The 25,102-nt window shown below is 43.1% G+C and overlaps 1 protein-coding gene across 4 annotated transcripts in view; it reads left to right on the top strand.

Moving 5' to 3' along the window:
• The window catches only part of LOC144169444 (calcitonin gene-related peptide type 1 receptor-like), a 99,750-nt gene extending 77,478 nt beyond the window's left edge, over nt 1-22,272 (top strand). The window contains exons 7-20 of one of the 4 annotated variants that reach the window (XM_077698605.1): nt 5,762-5,924; nt 6,018-6,137; nt 6,988-7,094; nt 8,113-8,204; nt 9,754-9,880; nt 9,976-10,129; nt 12,678-12,744; nt 13,554-13,620; nt 14,063-14,148; nt 14,844-14,976; nt 17,027-17,068; nt 18,576-18,665; nt 19,911-19,974; nt 21,175-22,272. In XM_077698605.1, coding sequence (XP_077554731.1) covers nt 5,762-5,924; nt 6,018-6,137; nt 6,988-7,094; nt 8,113-8,204; nt 9,754-9,880; nt 9,976-10,129; nt 12,678-12,744; nt 13,554-13,620; nt 14,063-14,148; nt 14,844-14,976; nt 17,027-17,068; nt 18,576-18,665; nt 19,911-19,974; nt 21,175-21,197 — 1,335 coding nt within the window. In that variant the 3' untranslated portion in view covers nt 21,198-22,272. Of the gene's footprint in view, nt 1-5,761; nt 5,925-6,017; nt 6,138-6,987; nt 7,095-8,112; nt 8,205-9,753; nt 9,881-9,975; nt 10,130-12,677; nt 12,745-13,553; nt 13,621-14,062; nt 14,149-14,843; nt 14,977-17,026; nt 17,069-18,575; nt 18,666-19,910; nt 20,226-21,174 lie in introns of those variants that run through there. The other 3 variants (XM_077698603.1, XM_077698606.1, XM_077698604.1) reach the window with 3 other exon arrangements.
• The last annotated feature ends 2,830 nt before the right edge of the window (nt 22,273-25,102 follow it).

Here is a 25,102-nt window from a genome sequence, read left to right as displayed (position 1 = left end):
TGTAAAGAACAGCTTCCGCAAACTTCCTGAGGCTCTTCTGCGGTATCAGACTCGGTTTTAAAACCCAACATGGACATGTTCGAATACGCGTTAAACCGACTTTGCGCATAAAAATGTTTCGTGGTGACGCAGGTGACCCGGAAGTACATCCAAAGCGACGACCGAAATTCGACTTCAAATGTAATCTGACTTCGAATAAGCGATTTATTAGCAAACAATGACGCCTTGTATAGGCTCCACGGTCGCCAGAAAAAAAAAATATTCTTTCATATTTAAGCAGGAGGTAATCGATCTGTTCAACTTAATGCCCTTGTCCTTGCTTCGCCATTGTTGACCTAAAAATAGCGCCCCTGCACTCACGAATACGCCTGCAAATTGAAGAGTAAGGGCAACACCTCCAATCGTGCCAATATTCGTTTTCATAATCACTAAAAATTGTGTAAATCTAAACGTGTACACTTTTCCTGGCAAATAATGACACTTGAAAATTTTGAAACTGAAAAATCTACTGCATCCCAAGGTTTTAATGACACTTTTTTAATATGCATATCATGAGACTTATCGCCAAGGCGAACCCAAATTGACTCATTTGGTAGGGTGAAATGGAGGAGCGGGGCTAGTTATTCCATTCGGTGCAAGCAGAATGATATTAATAGCAGGTTGACAAGTGTCAGCCGTTAAGATATTTTGTGAAGAGTAAGGGCAGAGCTATCGTTTCCACTACACCAACACAACATGTGTGATTGACTTGTTAATGCCTGCAGTTTGTGGTTCTTTTTTGGTTCCCTGTGCCGCTCATATATAATAAACAAAAATAACCCGCAAATCGCTAGCGTATATGAACAAAACATATATCCTTACTTGTGGGATTATGTGTGGCCCTCGCTTCACGCACTATTAGCGTACATTGAGCAGGCTTCCTCACACGAAAAGGCGTACCGCTACAGAATGCGCTGCACTTCGAACAAATCGCGTCGTATACTTCTCTTGCTAGGTTATTCTTTGTGTGCTACACACCCTTGACTATGACAGATGCTAAATACCTTTAAACGTCTCTTTTAAATGAGACATATTAACTTTTTACGGAATAAATTTTGCGTGACGTTTTCTGGGGAAGTTCGACACACACGTCCACATGGACGCAACAGCACTCAAACATGGAAGGCGGTCCCGTGAACGGACTGCAGGCGGTAGTTATGCCGCAGTGATTACGGCGTCAGCTAACGTTAGTACAGTCGACTCCCGTTAATACGAAGTACCTGGGGACAGCAGAACACTTTGAATTAACGGAACTTCCTATTAAACAAAATTCCCCAAGAGCAGAATTCTTACTAGACCGCAACACGTCCACTTTCTTTGTTTTGTTCAGAATGTCGACTTTTGTTTACGAGAGGGGTTGTCCTGATAGTTGAGACTTGTCAGTAAAATCGACGCCTGAAGCATCCACCACGCGAGTGCGACAAAGGAGGTTAGAGACACGAAATGTGAGTGATGCGTACGCTGGCCCCCGCTTTATAAACTGAACGATCCTCAGCTGCTATGGTGCCGGCATCAGTACAGAACGAGGAGGGGGAGGGGGGGGGCTGTTTTTTTGCTTGACAATTTTGATTTTTTTTCGAGAAAGGATGGTCGGCACTGCGGTTTTCTAATTTCTAAGAAACTAATCACGCTCAAAGTAGGCCTCTACGGCGTAAAATATAACATTACGAGGACCGACGTTTCAAGCGTCTGCTCGGCTGCGCCATCTCTGTTCAGCGGGGGGAGACACCAGAGCAACTCGTGTCATCTCTTCCTCAGTACAAAATGCAGAATGTCGGCCAGCATACTCTAGCTACCGCGCGCACTCCGGGTCATAAGCCATTCTGCAGAAGTCTAAATACAGAGAAGTTAATCGAACGTGTAAATAAATGTACGGATGTTAAGAAGTGCACACATATTCGTTCCTGTAAGTGCCAAAAAAATCGGTCATTGAGGTTTCGACCACGTTGAGAAAGGCCGAGCAACACATCAAACCTCACAAGCTACGTGGATGGTGGTGCTGAACATCGCCTAGGTACAGCTGAAGACATAAGTATATCAGGCTACAGGGCCAGTATTGATCAATTCATTCTGTGCTTCCCGGTGTTTAGCAGGATTATCAAGCTCGCCTAATCTTTTTGTAGCAGTCTTTGCATCAATGCCGTAAATAACATTTTCTTGCAGCGGCTAAACAACTAATGCGCACGCGCAACATTGATTTTACAGCATTAGAAGCTGTCTACAGGGTGATTTCATGAGAAAACGAACCCGCGTGTGCACGCGCATTTATGTTTTTTCGCATATTTTTATGAGTTATGCACAAGCCAGCGAATACCTTAAAACTGCAATTCGTTTTCCTCGAGCCTGCGTACTTCGCGAGAAAAATATATTTGCAGTGGCGCGAATGACGCGCAATTCCGGCGGCTGCAGTTTTCGGGCTTTGCGCAAGTCAAGGTTTGACCGCTCTGACTAAAATTTGCCTTCAAACAAAAAAATACATCAGAATTACAAACAGGTAAAACGAATTTTTCGTTCTGTGGTGAATAAAAAAAATCTAAAAACAATTGTGAAATCACGCCACACTTCAGATTCTTGCTTTCTTTGACGATCGCTGTCTCCGTATCTGTAATTATGATTAATTGTGGGGGTTTAACGCGCCGACGCAACACAGGCGATGACGCGCGCCGTAGTGGAGGGCTCCTGATTAATTTTAACCTCCTGGGGATCTTTAATGTGCGCCAAAATCTCTTGCACACGAGCGTTCTTGCTTTTCCCTCCATCAAAAAAGCGGCCGCCGCGGCCGGGAATCGAACCCGCGATTTCGTGCTCAGCAGCGCAACGCCTTAGCCGCTGAGCCACTATCTGTAGTTATGACCAACTTGTAAGTGATAGGCAATGTCGAGTAGCTATCTGTAAACATATCTGTAAAATATCGCTCGTCTAGAAAAATATAAATATACGCAAAAAAAAAAGATTGGCTGCTGTGCGTTTTCTAAAACTGCGGAAATTTAAAAATAGAAAAAAAAAACCGTGTCTATTTCTTCCAGAATTGGAGAAAAGAGACTCGTCAAGAGGGTTAAAAATACTGCGGAGAAACATGATGCTATATTTTGTATGTACCGAAGTTTAAGCGACTCAAATCGCGCTTTCGAGACGCGTGCTCTGCGCCCTGGGATCCTCTACTCCGGCTACTTTTCTGGCTTCCCGCTTTGATAAAAAAAACGGTCTGTACGCATTCTGCGGCCTCACCAGGGACTTTTAAACCTTTGAAGTCCTTTTAAAGAGAAATCCACGCTTTCAATCTTTTATACTTGCGAAGTTTCACCGAATAGGCGCAAGCATCGTGTCGACGACGCGCCAAAAAGCGCGCCTTTGCGGGCGTAACTTTTTTTTTAGTTAAAGACAAAAAGCACGGTAACAAAACAAAGAGATTTCTTGGTGTGACGAGTGTCGTAACTGACCTAGTGCCGGGCGGGTGCAACAAAGGGGGCGCATTGATCTCCCAATGGTGACTATAGTGAAAAACTCGCTGCCTCTCACCGATGGGTGCAGGCGACATGAGTTGGGCGACCTCCAAAAAAGCAATAACATCTGTCCTCACCGAGGGTGCAGATAAACCTAATATTGAAAGACCAGTAAGGTAGCGATTTTGCGCGCATGGACAACCACGCGACGCGGCGACCCCGGGGAGATGCCGCTAGGGCGTGAACTTATCGTGAGGCTGGGTAAAGAGTCGGTTTTAATAAAATACCTAACATGAAATGCAGTCTAAAATTTATTTTGTAGTCTTTATGACACAGCCCTGTATACCTTTCGGTTATTTAGCACAGCAGCAAGGGGAAGTTTTGATATGCTCCTCACAGGACATTTGGTGTGCTGTGTTTGAATGTACGAACATCCAAGTTGTAACGAAAATGTTACAAGCATTTTACTTGAATTTTATGGTAATGATCATGTCTTTTGAGAGGCGTAAATAGAAAAGAAATGGTTTTGAATCTGAGCCACGTCATCCAGCATATTAATGGCCGTCCGCGCTATATCAGTTCCAAATCGTGCTAAAAAGCTCACGCCTGCGACTATTTCTGTCAGTTTACTCGGGCTGCTACCGGAACTCTGTTATAACTAAATTGCACAGCGGGCTTTTGCACGCTATAGGGCTGTACTTCTAAATGTCGGTGTTTTTACGACATCGAAATCAATTGAGTTTTTTTTTAATTTCTCATTATTTAAATAAGTGCTTCGTTATTGAACAATTGCCCCCTTTTTAACAAATGGCCAGCACAGGGTCAAGTACGGCAGTCGAGGCATCGAGAAAACTTTTTGTTTTATTAACCTGCTTTTTGATTTTGCTAAAACAAAGGTTACGCCCGCAAAGGCGCGCTTTTTGGCGCGTCTTTGGCTAGCGCCTATACAGTGAATCATCGCAAATAAAAAAATTAAAAACAAGGATTTCTCTTTAGAAGGACTTCAAAAATTCAGAAGTCTCGGGTGTGGCTGCATAATGTGAACATACACTTTTTTATCAAAGCGCGAAGCCAGAAAAGCAGCGGGAGCAGCAGATCATACGCCACGGAGACGCGTCTCGAAAGCGTGATTTCAGCCGTTTAAAACTTCAGTACAAGCAAAATAATGCAACATGTTTTTCAGCGGTAATGTTGACCCCCTTGACGAGACTCATTTCTCCAAATGTGAAAAAAATCGAGACAGGTTTATATTTTTATTTTAATTTTTAATTTTCCGCATTTTCAGAAAAAACACAGCAGACAATATTTTTTTGCGTATATTTAAAATTTTCTAGACAAGAGATATTTTACAGGCATGTTTAGAAATAGCTGGTCGACTTTATACGCATCACCTACAAGTTGGTCACAATTATAGATACGGAGGTAGGGGGCGTTGAAGTTAGCGAAAGTCTGGCGTCTGGCGCTACTTGACATTTTTTAAAATTTTTTCACGCTAGAACACGAAATTTGTTTTGACCTGTTTGTAATTTTGGCGCAGTTTTCGTTTTAAAGAAAATTTTACTCCAAACGATCAAACCTTGCCGTGCGCAAAGCCCCAAAGTGGGAAAAAACTGCAGCCGCCGGAAATCGCGCGTCAACCGCTGCACCTTTGCGAATTTTTTCCTCGCGAAGTACGCGCGCTAAAGGAAAACGAAGTGCAGTTTCAAGCTAGAACCATTTTACCAGCAAAAAAAGCAGGCACCTCGAGAGAAGAAAATAGGACAAAGCAAACAGGACTAGCGATTGTCCTCTTTGCTTCTCTCTTGGTCCCTGTCTTTTTTCGCTGGTGAAATGGTTCTAAGTCAATACCAACTAGCCCAACTTTCAGCCTTAACAGTTTCAAGCTATTTTCTTGCTTGTGCATAACCCGTAAAAATATGAAAAAAAGATGCGCGTGTACACATGTAACGTGGCGGCAGAGCAGATGAGACGAACAATGAAGAAGGTGAATAATCTATTTACAGTATTTACATGGCGGCGATCAGACAGCCGGCGCGGGGTCCGCCACCACTTTCTTCGTCGTCGTCGTCGCTGGTCTTTTGTGATGGCGGTGTGGGGTTTATTCCCCCTAAATGTCCCGTGACATTACACGCGGGTTCGTTCTCTCGTGGAATCACCAGTTTGTAGTATCATAACAGACTGAAAAAATGAAACCGCAGCCTGGATATTGTGCCACTGAGGCTCGGACAAGTTTCGGTGTATGAAGTGACTCACAGCGTGCATCGCCATTGCCTCTTCAGGACCCCGAGCTTGAGCTGCTGAAAGACATGGCGGCTCACATAGGCGAATACGTGCCGTGGGAACAAAGCTCCCTGCGAGGGGAGAACTGGATGTGGAAGGAAAAAGTGGACCACTTCAAGCACTGCCTGGAACACGTGCTTCTCAAGCCCATCCCGGAACTAGGTACTTCACTCAACTCTACTCCTCGATGTGCCCGTATACGCAGTGGGACCGCTTGCTTGGTGGCGCTGATCGCAGGCGCGACTTTCTCGACAGGGGCCAACGAATCGCTGTGTCCTCGAACTTGGGACGGCTGGAATTGCTGGGATGACACGCCGCCGGGACAGACGGTGTACGCGCCGTGTCCGCAGTTTGTGGCGGGCTTTTTGTCGTCAAGTGAGTTGACTCTTTCCTGTGATTGCTTTCGTCCTATAGAATCATGATGGCCTACTTTGCGAAATATTGAAAGTCGGCGCACGTAGTAATGTTACACCAATCGAGGTTGAAGGTTCTGAAAATAGTTTTAAATGAAGGATACGCTTACGAAAGCTCATGTCCGTATAGCGTAATTCACCTGGGACAGACTTCAAGGGGAAAATTTTTCACTTTCCCCGCAGGGCCTCATGGCCTCTCGTCTTCAATAAAGTGTTTCACTCGCTCACTCGCTCACTCACTTGGAGTAGGTTAGAGGAAATTATTTGCGCACGAACTTTAGCTAAAATATTGCAGTCAGTGGAGCCGTTTGGCCAGGGCTTTAGTAGGCATCATTGAAGAAGGGCCAAGTGCCTAGAATTCCTCGCGATGACCGCGTAACGGATACCACGCTTTTAAAGTGGAATTAAGTTATAATAACTCCTTTAGATGTGTTCAAGCATGCTTAGAGTGCACATTATTCAGTGAGTGTTTCCTGAAATATAGTTTTATCGGCATAATCTTGCTACAAATTCGGAACTATGCGGGCTCACCCTAGTAATATTGCGGTACTCCTCTTACGAGCGAATAAATAAATAAATAAATAAATAAATAAATAAATAAATAAATAAATAAATAAATAAATAAATAAATAAATAAATAAATAAATAAATAAATAAATAAATAAATAAATAAAACAACTGAATTGAATAGTTCCCTCACGTTCGAGAACAAATGTATAGTGCCACTAGGCCTAAGCCTTCTGTAACTAACTAATCAAATATAGTAGCCGATTTAACAGTTCAAATCTTGTTCCCTTTTTCACTACACTAAGGGCAAGCTCACAAAGTGTGCACTCCAAATGGCACCTGGTTCCACCACCCAGTCACGGGGCACATCTGGTCCAACTACACGGCCTGCGTGGACACCCACGACCTCCAGGTGCGACATTGGGGCTGCCACATGCCCATCAGTTTTTGTGGGTGATTTTAACAACGTTTAGAGCAGGAACTGGTTAATGCAGTTTTCAGGGGTTTTCCAGGAAAATTGTATAGTCACGGAAAGGCATGACCTGAAGTTATACTGCATCAGAAAAGTGACAACATGACCATGCGTTTACAACGTATAAAATTGCAGACTTAAGACAGTAACACGGAACGCGTGCACCGGATTCTTGTGCATTCATGACAAGATTGCGCCTAGCGAAAAAAAAAGAAACATTGAAACCCGGCCAAATCATTTTTGCGCCCATGTCCGTCGTAATTGCAGTGGTAAAGCTATTGTTGCGAGTAAACACTGATGCCGCATTTGTAACCCGAACTGAAAGTGTGGATGCAAGCACAGCTTTGCGGTGGGTCAGTGAACGTCAGCTAATTTCAAAGGGGCAAAAGTCTTCCATGCTTGATCAGGATAAATCCTTTTACTATAATGCTATGCAGCGAACACGAGTTCGCCTTGAAAAGGAACTAGTACCCTGGCCTCACGTTGTTTATTATAGGACAAAGGTTTTTCGAAGGTTCTCGACATCTTGTGCTCATCCAAAACGTTTGAATGGAAAACCCTTCGCCCCTCAGTTGGCCCGAGTAGGCTGTTGATGATGATATTTTGCGACATACTAACTCTCCATCGATCACGAGCAAAAAGTAATGTGATTTTTAACGAATAGCATTTCCAGTGCACCTATCTTATAAACACGTTTATCCAGTTTTATGGAATGCAGGAGCAAGTAGTTTAAAGAAAAGTAAGACAGAAAAAGTGCTCCTCCCTTAAACGGAAAACAAATAAAAGGCGTTTAAAATAGTCTTGTTTGGTCGTAACGTTAACGATGTGGCTAAGGTTACACACATGACTGCACCATTTCAGTGTCCGCTGGTAAAGTGCCTGTCGACAACCAGCCGACATTTTTCTTGAATATCTCCGGTAATTCTAAAATGAGTCCATTTACCGTCTCTTTCCACAGTTCCGCAACCTGGTCAACTCCTTATACGTCACAGGGTACTCAATATCACTGGTCGCTCTGCTCGTGTCATTATTCATATTTTGCTACTTCAGGTGAGTAATTCTTCTTCTTCGCATATGTGTTAGTCGTGCCGATATTTTCTCCCGAACCCTGTCAACGAAACAATGAAGTACAAGCGCCCCAGAATAAACATGTTTCCTTCGTTTATATTTCAATGAGCTGAGTGGTCACGAGAATAGCTGTCTTCCTTATAGCAGCAAGCGCAAAGTCTACACGTGAGGCAGCTTGCCAAAATACACATGTTTTCGGCTTGTAAATTAGACAGGAATTTACAAACATCTCTCAAATGTGTTCTTATATCGTCGATACGCTAGTATATTTTAAGCCATTGCGTCGGCCGCCTTACCCGGGTACGCCGCTTTCGCTGCTGCGTCATTGCTTTCAGCGTTTGCAGCAATGTCGTGTTTAACTAGACATTTCACACAAAGTTTGTACGAAGTATCCGGCATTGAACGGCTTCTCACTAGCCAGCTTTTAATCTCCCTACCCTCCTGCCTCCCTCCACGAAAAAAAGCAAGATTCATAGCGTGCATACGAAGCTGTTCGTAGACGTTGGAACATTTATTGATGGGTACGAAACCTTGGTTATGTGGTTTACCGTCAAGAAGGGATTGGAGAGAGGAAAGCCAACCATTCCCCTTCCACTCGCCTATAGTGATTCAAAGGGATTCATCAACACGTGAGCATCACCTACGCGGTGGCCATCAAAATGGTTCGAAGAATTTTCTCTCTTCCCAGTCTTTCTTTACTGCTGCTACTGTTTGTTGAAATATGCGTGACTGCACAATGCTGTTCTTGGACCGACTAAATAAATAGGGGGGTGGGGGTATAAAGGAACCTGCCTAAATAAAATTGCGGAAGATACTCAAGTCTGCTGATGTGTGAGAATGGGAAAGCGTAGATGTGGTGCGGGGCATTTGGCAAGATTCGTTTGCTACTTGCTCGCACACATTCCGTAGCAGGAGCGGCCGACGACGTAGCCATTGCCGTTGCCGAAGCCGTAGCTGTAGCCGTAGCCGTGAAAGCAGCCGATGTCGAAGCAAGGCGGAGCAGAAGCGGCCGGAATGAGAACCTCGATGCGACGTATGCTGAAATCACGTGTCCTCCCATTATTAATGAGTAAAGTCAGGCCTAACGTCAGGCTGTCGCGTACTCGCTCTTCCCCCGGCATCCGGTGCAGAAAACGCCTAGGCCACAGTTTCTAAAGAAGGCACCCTGGTATACGGCGCTTGTAAAAATAAAGTTTGTTTCCTCTTTTCCTTCCCCCACCCCCAACGCTACTAAGTAGGCGTCGCCGGACGACAACGCTATTTTTTCGTTCTATGAGGCACCTGTTTTTTGTATAAAAATAGGCCGCAAGGAGAGAGCAGAGCGAATACTGAGTGTAGGATGTCAACGTGGATATTGTGACCCCATGCGCGAGCACTAGTTCTGCAGTGCTCAGCTTTTTTGCCGAGCGATTATGAGATGTTGCAGCCTCTTCATATGAGAGGCGGTCTAGCTTAAATGCATCACGCTGTGTCTGCTGCTCTTCTTCCACGGAGCGCGAAGTGCTTATGTGTCGTGTTGTTTCCTTCGCAGGTCGCTCCGATGCCGACGAATATCTATTCATAAAAACTTGTTCACGTCGTTCATCATCAACAACCTCTGTTGGATACTGTGGTACATTCATGTCATTGCGCAGCCATATGTGATAGAAGAGAATCCGGTAAGACTAATTCCCGCTCGCAAATCGTTCATTGCGAAGTATAGAAATAGCAGACACGCTTAAGCGGGAAACTGCTTTTACCTCCCGCATCTCAGAGATGGTGTCAGGCCCTTCATGTGGTGACGCAGTACTTCCTGCTTTGCAACTACCTCTGGATGTTCTGCGAGGGACTCTACCTCCACACGCTGCTCGTGCTCGCATTCATCGCAGAGGACAAGATCATCAAATGGTTCCTGCTAATTGGTTGGGGTACGTACGGCACCTTTGAGCTGCAGTGTCTAACAGGCTATTTTCCTAATGCAGTGTACATATAAACAGATACAAGACATTTCAATGGGCGTGATAGTGGGCGTGGAATTCTAGCCCGGGAATTCACGTGTTACCCTGGCCATCCTCACCAGGGCCCCCAGAAGGGTCTGGCCAACACTGCCTCCCACAGCTCAGGAAAGGGACGGGTGGAAACGGATGGTAGAGTTGGGTTCTGGGAGGCAGTTTAAATGTTTGCAATCCCTGAAAGGCAGATCTAGGCCGTAAAAACGAATCTAGGTCGCTTTTAAAGGGGCACTGAAACAAAACTTTTGCATCTTGTTTTGTTTTGTTGCGATAAGTGGCTAATGGCCTACTTATCACGTGTGGAAATCTTGTTTGCTTCCCCGCGCGATGGTTGTTTAATTAGAGACGTTTTTAATGTGGCCAGTCGCAGTTTCGATTTCATCGGGTGCAGCGAAAGGTTGGGTTTTGAATAAACAAAGCTGTCCACGTGACTGTCACAAAGTCGTGCACGTAATGCAGGCGCTGCGAGTGCATATTGCTGCCACGGCTAGAGAACGACGCGCGACGCTCGAGGCAGTGGATGCGGAGACGCGAGCTGGGAGCAGCCGGCCGGACTGCCTACAGGTCCGCCCACAATGTGTTCGGCTTAAACTGCAAAGGATATTCGCTTGCTGCTTTCGCAAGCAGTGCAGATGACAATTTTTAATGCAACTTGCCATCACAACATTACCTCCTTCCTCGTCCCCACCCGGGGGTAGGCATGAGTAGGTGACGGAAGCCGAGTGGCCGGCTGACACGACGTGAGGCAGCGTCGCGTTTGCAGGACAAATAAAGATGTTTTTTCTCTCTCTCTCTCCTTCCTCGTATCCCAGCTTTGTTTGCACCATGAGTTCCATTTAGTGTAGTAATAACAAGCTATCACTCGAGCTACCTGCGCCTGCCTGCGCCACTTCGCGGCCGCAGCCGCCGTCCGCACAGCGACAATGCTCAGTGCACCTGTCGTGTGCCAGGCGGGCTTTCGGGTCCAGTGTAATAAAAAGCAATATAAATGGAGCACCCGGAATCGCTGTATACTTTAGACCAGGTCTTAGACCAGGTCTTAGACCAGCTGCCCGATGAGCCAACGAAATCCCTGCGCCTCCGCTGCATACGACCGCATCGTTTGTAGATCGAGAGCAAAAGCACCGACCTCCTCTGATCGGAGCGGTGAGCCGGCGAGAAAAGTCGGCAGCGCGGAAGCGGCCAACACAAACTCGTGGCGTGTTTGTATGTTGTTTATTTATTCCTCATACAAGTAGATGTAAATCTCGCGAGGACCTCCGCTGGCTGTTCGGTTGCGCTACGCACACTTTAAATTCATTTTAAATGTGTTCTAGGCTGTATTTGCGGCTGATATTTTGCAGATGATGTATGTGTGTTCACACCAACCTATCTCCCAAGTTATTTCAATCAAAATTTTGTGTCAATACTCCTTTAGGAAACGTGATTACCGTAACATGACCTATGTGATTATGTATGTATGTATGTATGTATGTATGCATGTATGTATGTATGTATGTATGTATGTATGTATGTATGTATGCATGTATGTATGTGCGTCAGTACGTGCGTATTACGAATAAATAAATGAATGAATGATTGAGTTTATGATGGAATGAATGAATGAATGAATTAAGTAATGGAAGAATGAATGAGTGAGTGATTTTGTGTGTGCGTGTGTGCGTGCGTACGTGTGTGTGCATCTGTGTGCGTATGATTACGCAAGCTACGAACAAACACGTATCGTTCAGTGCAAGAGTCATTCACACGTTGCGTGAGGACTCGCATAACCTTTGAATGTGTGAGATATTGTGCATCTATGTATGCTGGCTCAACTCCGACGAAAATGACTGACCGTTAAGTGTGCTAGATGTCCCATTTTCGACTGCCCTAACCCCCTGCAGGTAGTAGCACTTCGTCGTATGTCGTGAGTGCAATCTCGTGGGTTTTCAGTCACCGAGAATTGATAATTTCAGCAAATGCAGCGAAGCATCACCGTTTTCACTTATGAATCAGCTGAGGAAGTAACTTTTGCCCGTGATTAACGATGCAGTTCTCTTAACAGAAATAAACGTGATACCACAACTTACGGTCTATTTGTAAGATATATTGTAATTAGGTTTTTCGTTTCAAAAATTTGTTTTACACACTTGCCACTTGAATCAGTACAAGGCAATCAAGATTTTTCTGATAAGATATCCTGCAGGTAACGCCTAAATAGTTCTCATATTGGCATGTGTTACGGGCAACGGCATTCCGCATATTGCCTTCCCTTTTTTTAGTTTTTATATTAAGAACGTTAAGTTGTTAAACTGAATCAGTTAAACTGAATCAGTACAACTTAAAAAATTGCTTTCGAGCTGCATGGTTCAAGATTTTCGGCAGTGTTTCTAAGGCTTGTGCTATTGCTTTGATTCTGAAGTCGCAGTTATGCGTTTCAACATCTGTGCGGAACTCTTTTTGAATATTAGGGCTCACTTTTCAGGTTTCCCCTTACTTCCAACCACAGCCTATGCTATATTACGAGCTTTGGATGCCGAGGCGTCGAAAATGTGAGTGTGTTCTTCCTTTCTTATCTTTGTTGTTGTAGTTTATAGTAATGAACCTGCTCAAACGCAATATGTGTCAGCTAGCAGAGCGCTAACCTCGATGAGTGGCTGACAAGTTATTTTGGCGCCCTATTTTATGAGTGAAAGCAGTAGTGAAGACTGTTGACTCCTACTTCCGCGCAAACAGCTTGGGCGCAACTGTATGCTCAGACGTGACAGCGTGAGAACCGCCGGCGGCTTATAAGAAAGGGGATGAAATAAAAGTATACCATGCGCGGCGCTAAAACCAGTCTCCTAAAGATCCCTGAATCGCCATTAAAAAGGTACAAGTCCGCACACACAATTGTTGCTAATAATAATGACGTCAAATCTGTTGTGATATTGCGGGTTGATGTACATTTTTCAGTCACTTTCAACAACCTCACTCAACCGACGAACAAATATGGCGTCAAAAATGGCGCCGTGACTATGTTTCTTACGCGATTCGTTGAACAAAGCATTTTTCCGTATTTTGAAGGAAAGAATTTAATAAGTAGAAAGTCATGTTGGGCAACCGTAGGCGCAATACGATCGTGCCAAGAGATGAGGTGTTTAGTTGTATTCATTTAATGACAAAACTGGCCATAAATAACGAGCCCGCGTACACAAATCACGAGGATTTGAGACGTACCATTACAATATTTTCCTAGGCCGCCAATTTCTTTAGGTTCTTAGCACCCTTCACCTCATCTATATTCTAGGTTTTGCTTTGCCATAACCTATACGATCCGGATTTGTTCAAACGTTTGTTCCTTTTTCCCCGTGTGTTTCAGGTGCTGGGTAGAGCACGACGTCTGGTACACGTATATTCTGAGTGTTCCTGTGTGCTTCTCTATATTGGTAAGCATTCCCGATACACCAGCATGTGCTACTGGCACATTTGTAGTCGTAGTCGTGCAGCAGTTGTGTTTGTCGCATGCTGCAGCCCTAACAATTATTTTCTTGTAGCGTTTTTCGGGAATAAAAAGTTGATGCATAGTAAATTACCTTTGGAAGATCAGGCAGTGAGAAATGAGCCGTGTGGGAACTTGCGCAAGAGAAACCTGTCGTGACTTATAGGATAGCAGCGTGGATAAAAGACATCGCTGTGTACGAGTTTTGTTTACATGGCATATGATTTCAGAAACTCCTGCGAAGTTCGCGAAATGTCTAAAAAATATCAAATTATTATAACACGGCTACAAATGTGGTCAACGTTACCTTCAGGTCCGAAAAACATACCTTTAAGGCAGGATCGCCATGTGTATTATTGTATTTTTTTCCTTTCCTCATCTCCTTTTAGCTGAGCTTCGCCTTTCTCGTGAACATCGTGAGAGTACTCGTGACTAAGCTTCGAGCCGTCAATTCTCCCGATAACGAAAGCACAAGGTAAGCTGGCATGCTGCTACTCTTTATCAAATATTACCACGCACTAGTATTGGAGACAAGAATAACGCTTAGCTGAATGTTTTTTTTTTCGCAACTCTTAGGATGCACTTGTTTGCTTTTAATCGTAACCGATGCTGCAAAAGTTATTTTCATACTGGTGCTCGTTGGATACATTGCAAACGTAAGAAGAAATAGTTTTAAAGCAGAGTAAGTCCACTAAGCTGAGACTTTACCCTGAGAGTGCAACTTCTCGCTGTTTGATGTCTCGGTATTCCACGTGGAAAGGAGCTTGACGCGTTCGCTTTAATGACGTAGTAATCGCGTCCATGAATTTATTGCAAGAGCGGAACAAAATACAGGTGACCATGTAGGAATGTAGGCGGATTCTCTATATCCGAAATGTTGCTAAATTTCACGGGCAACTAACTCCTCACCCAAGTTATTTGCGTCAATCACATCGTATGCGGGAAAACTTTACCTGGTAGCTTTAGTTGAAATAAAAAAAAGGCTAGATTCATACTGCCTTGATATCGAAGCACGTCATCGTAGGTGTATGCCGTTTGTTAAGGTATTCTGCAAAGCCGTGAGAATAAGCATCCTTCACGAGTGATTGCACACGTTTTTTTCCTTGCGCATTGTAGCAAATTGTTTCCTTCATTGACGGCACCTGTTTCATGCTTTTATTGCGTTTGCAGGAAAGCTGTGCGGGCCACCGTCATCTTACTTCCTTTGCTAGGTTTGCACTACGTGGTGACACCCTTCAGGCCGGACAAGGGCTCAATATTCCTCGCCTACGAAATTATTTCGGCGCTGGTTACGTCTCTCCAGGTGCGAAATAAAGCGGCAATATCATTGCATGTGGGGAGGCTACGGGCTTCATCGCAACGTGTTTAATGTATTTTCGTTACGGTGCGCAACTTTGAAACTGAAATATGCGCTTGAAAGTCCTCAATCGAGCAAATTCGTATTCAAGATGTAGTTTCCGTCCATGGACACAAATGCTATAGATAAAGAAAAAAACTGATTGATTGATTGATTGATTGATTGATTGTAGTGTTTAACGCGCCGACGCAACGCAGGCGATGAGGCGCGCCGTAGTGGAGAGTTCTTTTGATCACCTGGGGATCTTCAACGTGCGCCGAAATCTCGCACACACGGCGTTTTTGCTTTCTAAAACAAAAACTGTGGCTTGCTGATAGTTTTTCAACGACAGAATTTAGAGAGGTACGAAACGTAAAAAAAAGTTGTTCCTTATTGCTAGATTAAACAAAAAATAAACTCCAGCGTTCGCCGTAATTGTGGTAACACTTGCTCGGAACGAGAAAGACACGGCATATTGTACGCCCCTCCAAGATGTTGTCCAATGATTCACACTTCCTAAAAAATGAAATAATCTCATACTTATAGCAACAATGATGGAGTAAAGGTCGTTGCGGCAGCGAAGAAGAATCAAATCGTCTGCAATCGTGGACCTTCGTGGTGGTCTTGAAGGTTGCGTACAGCTTCGCTACCTTCAAGTCTCATGTGTTAGTGTGAACTTCCATCATATTTCTTTTTTTTTCCCCTATCATCTCGCGTAGCAAGCCAGCGTGACACCTCGGCTAACATTGCCGTTTTCCCATAAATTTGTTCTCTCTCTCTCTCTCTCTTCCTCTCTTCAGAAGGACTTACCTAAGTGGTTTCCAGAAAATAAAGACACTTGGACCTATAAATGATATACAAAATTACGTGGAGACTTCGGCGGAGCACGCATTTCAACGGGTCTTTAGCTAGCAAACAGTATAGGTGGAAAGCGTCTGCTTCAGTTTCGGTTGTAGTGAGACATTTTGTAGTGCTGTTCAAACGCAGTCAAACTATTTACGCGGGTGGTTTCGAGAGGCAGCGCCCTGTTTTGCTGTCAGCGTCTTTGTGTACGACACAAAAAGGGAAAAGCAGGAAGTTAATCGCGCAGTCGGCTGCGTGACGTCTACTGCTCTATACTTATTGGGATACTTCCTGGCTGAAGGGGCATTTTTACAGTCTCCTAGTTTGCAGCACCGTAGCGACTCTCTGTTTAAAACAAAAGCTCTATTAAGCTGCATCTTGTAAGTTGAAAGTTGTAAGGTTAATCGTTGCATTGCAAGTGAGGCGTGACCTTCAGCTGCCGGCGCACGAGCTGAGTCTTTCTTTCTTATCGCTTCACTCCCTCGTGACTCAGCGACGGGCGGAACGGCTGCTTCGCCTGCACTGCATGGCTCAGCGCGAGCTAGGCCATCTGTGGGTGAGCTTCTGCGGAAGTGAACCATGTGACTGGGCAAAATTTTACCGGCTGCTTCGGAGCCGTTTGTCTAGCAATCGATAGCACCACGGCTGGGCTGTCTTTCCGTGCCCTTCAGCGCAGGTGAAATGATGAATCCGATCATCCATCGATATAGCTAGATTAAGACTGCGAAATCTGAAGCAAAGGCAAACTATCACGAAACGCTCTGTGCATAGTCTTTGCTTTCTGTTGTGATAAGTAATATCGGAAGTTTAAAACAGGAGCCGTTTTTTTTGCACGTGCTCGATCGCCCGTTTTGTGGAGTATTCAAAGCCTTGCATCCCCCCAAAAAGAATCGCTATAGGATAATGAAATGTATTATTTATTAAACTATTTCTAGCAAATAATGCATCTGCTGTTGTCGAAGAAAGCCGGAAGGGCTACGAAAATTTCCGATTAATAAGAAGGTTGCTCAGCTTTTAGTGTGTGTTGAAACTTGGCCAGTTCTTTGCGGCTAGATTTCTGAAGGGGTCATGTTTGTAGCTGCGCCTAATTAACTGCCTCACCTAAAGTCAAATGAGCGATTGAAGTTGTCAATGAATATTCTTTAAAAGCGCTTTATATCTTCTCCTATTGCAGGGTCTGTGTGTCTCGCTGCTTTTTTGCTTCTTCAATGGAGAGGTAAGAATAACAAACTGTTTAAAATGAAAAAGGCGATGCTTAATTCTCGCGGAGGCTTCCTGGGCGTTGGGCTTCTAAGTGGCTCGCCAAATTTCAAAGCGAAATAACAAGAAATATTGGCCAGCACTACTTGTTCAACTAACATATTGTTTTAGTTGCGGTCTCAGCCACGATCAATGTTTAGTCCTTGGAGCAATGGTAGAACGTTCAGCCGCAGTGCTCTGGCGTTGCTTAAGTTTCTCTCTAAAGTATTGTTATGATCTGTCCAGCTGTCCTTTTAGTGATGTCAGCTGAACAGAAAAATGGTATAAGCGGTATTTCGGTATAAGCGGTGGACGTTTAAGACTTACTATTGAATGTGTTCACGGTTTATTTTTAATGAAGTAATAATTCGATTAAAGCGAAACCTTCATAGCGAGAGTTGGCTGTACATTTTTAGACGACTGAGATTCTAATCCGATGTGAACAAGGATTACCTATAATAGTGTGCACTTGAAGCAACAAAGGCACCAAAAATGAATACATTTCTGCCTAAGTCATCTGCACTGAAACTAGTGTGTGTGAAGTATACGTACTTTGGCATTTTTTTATTTTAATGATGAAGCTCCAACAATGCAGCAACTGTATAACAATACCGGAAGCTGAGTTGTTTAAAATATACGATTAATTTTCTGGTTTTCCGTACCATTGACTTGACAAAGTAAGACAAGCGCGGCTATAAAATGTACAGTTACGTACGCTTCTTTTCAGCACAGACATATAGCATGGTTTTATCGTACGGACATTCCACTACTCAGAAAAATGGGAACAAACATTATCAGCAGTTGCTACCCGCATATACGGACTTTAAATTGCAGCTTCGCAGAGGACTTAGGGATAAAGCTATAAATGTTATGGCGATATGTTTTCAGGAGTCTATAGGGAAACAAATACAGATATTTTTAAAGTCGGTGGTCACTGACATGTGCAAAAAAATTATTGCTGCAAGAGGTGCTTTTTTTTCTAATGTCTCCTAGTTATTTTGCCGTAAGAACTTGTGGCTTGCCTTTACGAAGTGTCTAGAGATACTCAAAATTTAACTGAACCATAAATTCACATCATATAAACTTACCAATTCAACAGTTCAGATTATACAAAATGGAGCTAAACAGTTCCGTGTTCCATAGGTTCAGTCAACAAAAATATTCAGCTTCCTCTCTGGAAATTATTTATTACGTCGGTTTAAAATGACTTGTCAGAGTTTGCTTGAACTATTTTCAGTGAAGCACATTTCCCCGTGATATTGCCGTACTCCAACTTGATAAATGTTTCTAGAGCACGCCCAAATAACACGGTATACAAAGAAAACTTAAAGTTCACCAAAGCCCTCGACTGTGAGCTGCCATATACAAATAATTCATAATCGTATTGTTGTCTGTTCGTATCTCGAAATAACTCATAAAACTGGAGTTATTAAAAGTGTTCACTAAGCATTCGCCTTTTTCGCCCTTTGTTTCTTGTTTGCAAGGTACTCGGCGTCCTTCGGAAAGCCCTCTCACAAACGCCGTGCTTCAGAAATGATGGCCGCCGAATGTCTTACGCGAACACCAGCATCAGCGTAAGTCGCTTTAAAAAGGCCAAGCAGAAGTATAAATGTGTAACGGTCATTTGAAAGGCGGCGTTGATCTGAAGCTGACCGAATTGTTTTGCACATTTGGGGTTGCTGCCAAGCAAGACCCCCCTTTGGGATTGCGAACAAGTGTTTTACGGCCGCATCAATGCCGAGCGCTTAGTATACGCTTACCGCAGGCACGTTTTGTGCATGATGGCTGCGATCCCATGCCGTGCGCGCAAACCTGTATTTACTCAGTTGTGCTGTAATGTGACGGAACCTGCCAAACGAATATTTTGCGCCATGGTGCTGACTGCTCTGAAAAACCGCAAATACAGGCCTGCATGCAGTCTAGTAGCATGCTGAGTGGAGGTATTGCTGTCGGCTTTCACGTACCATTTTCGATATATCTGTGAGCTCATGTCAGCACTGGCGCGTCTGAACGCAGTTTACTCTGCCTTCCACACTGTTTCCTCCATTAGAGGGAATAGGATGCGCTTGTTTGTATATGCTCGCTTTGCAGCGTCAGTCATGTTTTACTGTAAAAACAGCAGCATTCATTTTATTTATTTTATTGGAGTCCTAGCACATTTGTGGTTCCTTGACTACCGATGCTTTTTGCGCACCTGACATGTAAGTGGCCTTGAGTTATTATCCTCTGGACAATGTAACGCCTGGTGAATGTTCTGCTTGCGCCCACATCGGTTTCAGCCACTATTTAAAACAAGTAAAGCATATATTTTTATATTGCCGCTGAACGTTTAAGTGTTTTTTTTGTGCAGCGACGTTTTTCTGATGACCTTTTACAACTGTTTGCAGACGACTAAAATAACAGCTCATTGTTGTTTGTCAAGTACCACAAAATTTTATGGAATGTTCAGAACGCTAAAAATGGTCGTACATCTTGCTGTAGTGCATGCATGTATCCAAGCATTGTGAATTTTGTTTTCTCTGATGATATTATGGCACGATGGCTGCAGTAAAGCAGCTTGACGAGTCCATAAGATTTGTATTAGGACACCTTCTGACCACCCAATTAATTTCTATAAGGAGGCTAATCCCGCCATGTGCGCATAAGCCTCCTCCTGCACATCTCCATAAAAATACTCAGTAACATTGCTAGAGAATGCGACCCTACCCGCCTGTTCTCAGCATGCCTTGCATATTGTTTGCCATTATTTCTGTGAGTATACCCTGAGCACTGACATGCCATTTGCCGATGGATATTCACAACCATGCTTCTTTTTCCAGCCCCGCTATCATTGCTTGAATCCCAATTTTCCCCTTCCCCAAGTCGACGCCCCTCTCCACACAAGTGAGGCGCAATTCATTTGCACTGCATCTGCCAAACAGCGTTAGTGATGTCACACAAGTACTTCTACTTTTGTTACGCTGTCTTTTAAAACATCCACATTCTTTTTATTTGAACCGGAATCGTTAATATCAACGCATACGTCATTTCAGACAAGCAGTTTTTACGCATCCTGTTTTCAGGTTATTATCAATGTGTATAAGTGTATGCGTTTGTATGCCTATCGCGATGTGTTTTTATATTGTAACACATGGTCTCTACTTACATATATTTATACATAACCACATGGACTGAACTCATATTCACTGCATGATGTAGCAGTTTTGCCTGTAAACGTCCATGCAGTGGCGTGTGCCAAATGAGTAGTTTATCACGTTTATCATAATATTGTAATCTGTTCATTTATTTTTGTTACATTAATCGTCACTTCGTACTCACAACTATGTTTTTGCATGAACGTTACATCCCGCGATTGAAACAGAATGTTTGCCTGAGCACTTCGGTTGTTTTAATCACACTTCTGTATAGGCGAACAACGCTGGCCGGCGTGCTACTGTAGAAACGCAGCATGCACGGTGCATCCCAAAAACTTCATTACCTTCTGCATTGCGCCACAATGGTAGCTGTGTACTCTGCTCGTGTCATGTGAATAGAATAATAAAGCATTGATGTTTACCTGCATCCTTTTTGCAAGCGTGCTAAAATTTGTGTATCTTTTTTCACTGATGTTTTCCTGCTTGGCTTGCGTAGTTTAGTTCGACTTCGGAAGGAATACCAGCGAGTTTGCTTTCACCACTAGTTAGTAGGGCTCTTTATGGCCAAGAAGTTACATCGGCTTTCCTTATACTGTTTTGTAATGAGACAGATGGTTGCAATTTCTTGTAGGTTGTAAACGTGGTAAAAAAGAAATATTTCCATATTTCATACAATAAGAGATATTGGTGGCTGTTCAGTATAAAAACGTAAGTGCTTCGCCGACAGGGAAATGAACCGGCCGGGTGGGGAGAAGCTTGCATGGTTTTATTTTAAAGCTCAGTGACTGCAAAAGCTGCAATGACTCTTCAAATAAAGCATAGATTTCGCATAATGGTGCTCATGTTCAAAAATTAATGCTTTTAGAACAAACCAGAATACGAATTTTTCGCACCTGCCTGCCCAGAGTAAAGAAAACTGGCTATTACAGATTAGTCGTTTCCTTTACAGTTTCTCCCAAGACGTTCGTTTGATGGCCGAAGTCCGTCTGTGTCGCCAAACCACCTTCAGCAGACCATGCTGTGAACAAAGTGGGAAGTGGACGTGCTCGTAGAAAAAACTGAACAAAATATTGATGTTCTGTGGTGACAAAGAACTATCCCGACCTTGCGAACATTGACTCCTTGCATACCTTCGGCATGACTACGTCACCCAGCGTCAAGCTTCGCCCGCTCTCAGCAAACACTTCGGTTGGAAGTTGTCTCGAAACCAGCTCTATTTTCAACGTGGCCATCGTGTTTGTATCATGCTTAAAGGAAGAGCAGTGATATTTGGGCAGTGTGGTCTTCCTGCATAGCGTCCCCACCCCAGCAATTGTGACCCTCCCCCTGCTATTTAGCTTGCTTGATTGCGGAAAATATGAACCAAGTACCGTGTAAGTTTCCGATCATGCTGGTGCTGTGTCGAGAACAAACATATCTGTGCAAGCGAAAGTAAAGCCTTTGGTGTCAGCTTACCTTCGGTGGCACAAGAAATGATCGTACGGCACCTTCAGCGTTTCCAAGGAAGCGTAAGTAAATGTCCGTCTTGTGTCTGTGCGTGGACGCAATGGGGATAAAACGTCTGTGATACAGTACATGAAGAGAATTCTTGACAGTTAGCATAGAAGGTGTTAATAAGCAGTTTTCTGGTGTGGAAGAAAACGATGTCTATACTGTGGTGACCCCTGATTAATCATGAACCGACAAATAGCAGCAATGACTTTGCATGTAAACTGCGCGTTTACTTGGCTCCGCTCATATTGTCAAAATATTAAGTTAATAACATACAAGCTCTTTAGTTACCTATATGTAAACGAAGCAATGTGAATGCGTAATAATACGATGTAGCGATGAGAATTACTATCTTATGGACCAGTTTGAGAGACTAGATGCTGATTAAATCTTGTCAGGAATGGCAGCATTAAAATCCTAAAATTTGTAAACATTTGTATTCGTTGTCACTATACTTGAAGCAAATTAGGCTACTTTTGAAGATAAGGAATATCGAGGAGTAAGTAAAAACGGATTTCCTAATTTACCCTTGTTATCAGCAAAATAAAAAATTGCTATATTCACTGCGAGTACTCCTTGAACGAAAATGCCATTTTGATAACGTTACTATCGACAAATCTGCGAAACCACGGTTAGACAAAATCTGGTTTATTTAAGGCTGAACTATACAAAATTCTGAAGTTCGTTTGCAGAAATTGTACAAGTAATATTTGGACGGACAAAAGACAATTGCTTATCTTAACGGGGCGAAAAGATATTAAACCATATAAGGACGAAATTACGGGAATTTATGGTGTTTTTCTAATTTTATAGATTATCGTTAGATGCAAAAATGCCTGAATTACAAGGCATTCCTAAAATATATTGAGGAAGTTTTGAAAACCCCTTCAACAAAAATGATATCAGCTTCACGTGGTTGTTAGGGGTATCTAGAAAGACCTTACACTGCTTTTTGGTCATTTGTATTAGTCATCATTGGACACAAGATGCAATTCGAGGACTTTACGAAGCTGAGAGAGAGATTTCCCCGAAATCATCTAAGCTTGTTTGACATCCTTAAAAGTGAAGTTTTAGAATGTCTCGCCTCAGTGAGACGCTCCTGCGTCAAAAAAGAAATCTACTTACAACATTTGGAGTCTCCAGGCAGGGCGGTATGGCCAGTAATGGTGAGTTTGTTCGAGGTTGAGTCGATCGATTGGTCCCGTACCGTGTACGCATATTTGTGGCCAGGTCGTACATTAGTTTTCTATATTACTTTTATAACAGATTGGGCACAGTTACTTGTTAAAGAGCAGGCATCGCAATGTAACTGGGAATTGCTAGGAGTATAATCTACGTACCTGTATTATTAGAGGGTAAACTACTAAGTATTATTATATTCAGCTGCAGACTTTTTACAGACCCATAGTAGAATGCATTTTAATAAAAGGGAGGCAGTTAGAAAAAGGACGAAACAGGAAGCCAATTGAAAACCCTGTGTGTAATGCATGCAAGTAATGCTTAATACATAGAAAAACATAACCATTATAAGCATAGAAATGAAAAATAAGGAAATATAGCCGCGACAGCAGAAACTAGTTTAGGGGTTTCGAGAATAAGTACGTATTACTGGACGCATGAATTGCTACAACACGGCAAAGCTGTTTTGCCAAACGCGGGCGAATAATTGAAACGGAGCCGGTAGATACGTGCAAAAATATGCGCGATTGAAACCGGTAAGGAAAAAAAAAGAATCCAATGACGGGTTGCGTGCCATACACAGAGACTTTCTTTTGTCGAGGCAGAAAAATCACAACAAATGCAAGAACAAGTTGTGACGAAACTTCTAGCTCCTCTTCTCTTCTACAACTTTAATTCCTCTACAAATTTCCCCACGGAAGTTTATATCTTATCAATCGGGTACACCAACTATTGTTTTACATTACAATAGAATATTTTCCTGTCGCGTATGTTAACAAGGACAACATGAAGTGTGTTGGCATGCTGCGAAATACCGTAATCAAGGGCGGTCGACACAGCACTGCGTTTTGTGTATTATTTTATTCTTCTCGATCGCTGTTTATTCCACGTTCAAGCTAATATTACTACAGTAATCTTCTGGTAAACCACATGCTAATTGCCTCTTCGACAATGTGTCGTATTTTCTATTTTGTGCAGATACATCAATCCTGGGTATTTGCTTTGAATTATTTAGACAGAATTTTCGGACGTCATTATTCATTACGTAGACATGCGAAAATACTTCTATGGGTGATGTAATATCATCGATTTAGTTATTTTGAAGCCAAAACAACAGATTCCCTAGAACAGGTCCTTGGGTTACCCCGTACTTCACGCCACGTTGCACTTCACCTTATTTTCATTTCAAGCATAAAAGGTAAAAAACTGCTTGGACCCATAGCCAAAGGCTAGCATAGGGTCCAATATAGGGATACACGGCATCGTAACAGTATACAAAACACAAGCACCCAGAAGATTGCGAACATAGAAAAGAAGATTCGGGCATTATACAATCATATATATTCATATACTAAAACATAGAAAAGATAACAGATATCCAATTCATCCACACAAACAAAAAGAAAGGCAACCAAGGATAACAACTACGCCGTAAACATTCGCTGGGCATAGCGATATTGGAAGACAATAAATTACCTATTTTAGTTACTATTTCAGGAGTGTCTGCCAGTCACTGAAATTCATTAAGGAGGACAAAGAAATGTTTATTTATTTTATGTTGAACGTTATGACTCCATTTTATGTCCTGGGGCAAACTCTTCCAGATTTTGGTAGCGATGAACTGTAGTCGTCGTTCTCCATATACGTTATACGTTGTCAGAGCCTGCATCTTTTATAACACTGTTGGCTACTAGTACCACACGATGAAAGCCAAGATAGAGCCTCAGTGTTAGTACTATACAATCACAGCTTCCTAAGAGCGCTTCAAGGACATTATTTTTTTAAATGTAAGAGGACGCAGTCAGGTTCACAGCCGTCAAGAGTCTCTGCAATATCATGTGTAATTGGTATTCGTTCGCTGAGGCTAGCTAAACCTGTGGACAGTCCATGATAAGTCAGGTTAAGAATAGCGTGCTTTCGTTGTGCTTGACTATCTTGGTATTCAAAATTTGTTAGAATGGCTTGCAACGTCAACTGAGTAGTGAAGTTGCTAGCTAATTTGAAATTTGGCACATCGTAAAGTGAACCGGCCTTGTGGATTCGGGTGAGGCTGCGTTTTTCCTTTTTTTGTGGAAGAGCACCCGGTGAACGTCCGGAAATTATTCACAAATACAGTGCACGTAGGTGGTGCAAGACGTTCACAAAGCATTAAGTGGATTCTCAGGCCAGCTGCTTTTCAAACATTTAAGTCCTCCAGCAGTAGTTGG

The sequence above is a fragment of the Haemaphysalis longicornis genome, unplaced genomic scaffold (assembly GCF_048455015.1).
Source record: "Haemaphysalis longicornis isolate Haplotype H1 unplaced genomic scaffold, Haemaphysalis longicornis Haplotype H1 scaffold_2, whole genome shotgun sequence".
In the NCBI taxonomy this organism is placed as follows: domain Eukaryota; kingdom Metazoa; phylum Arthropoda; class Arachnida; order Ixodida; family Ixodidae; genus Haemaphysalis; species Haemaphysalis longicornis.
This window is presented reverse-complemented; position numbering and strand designations above follow the sequence as displayed.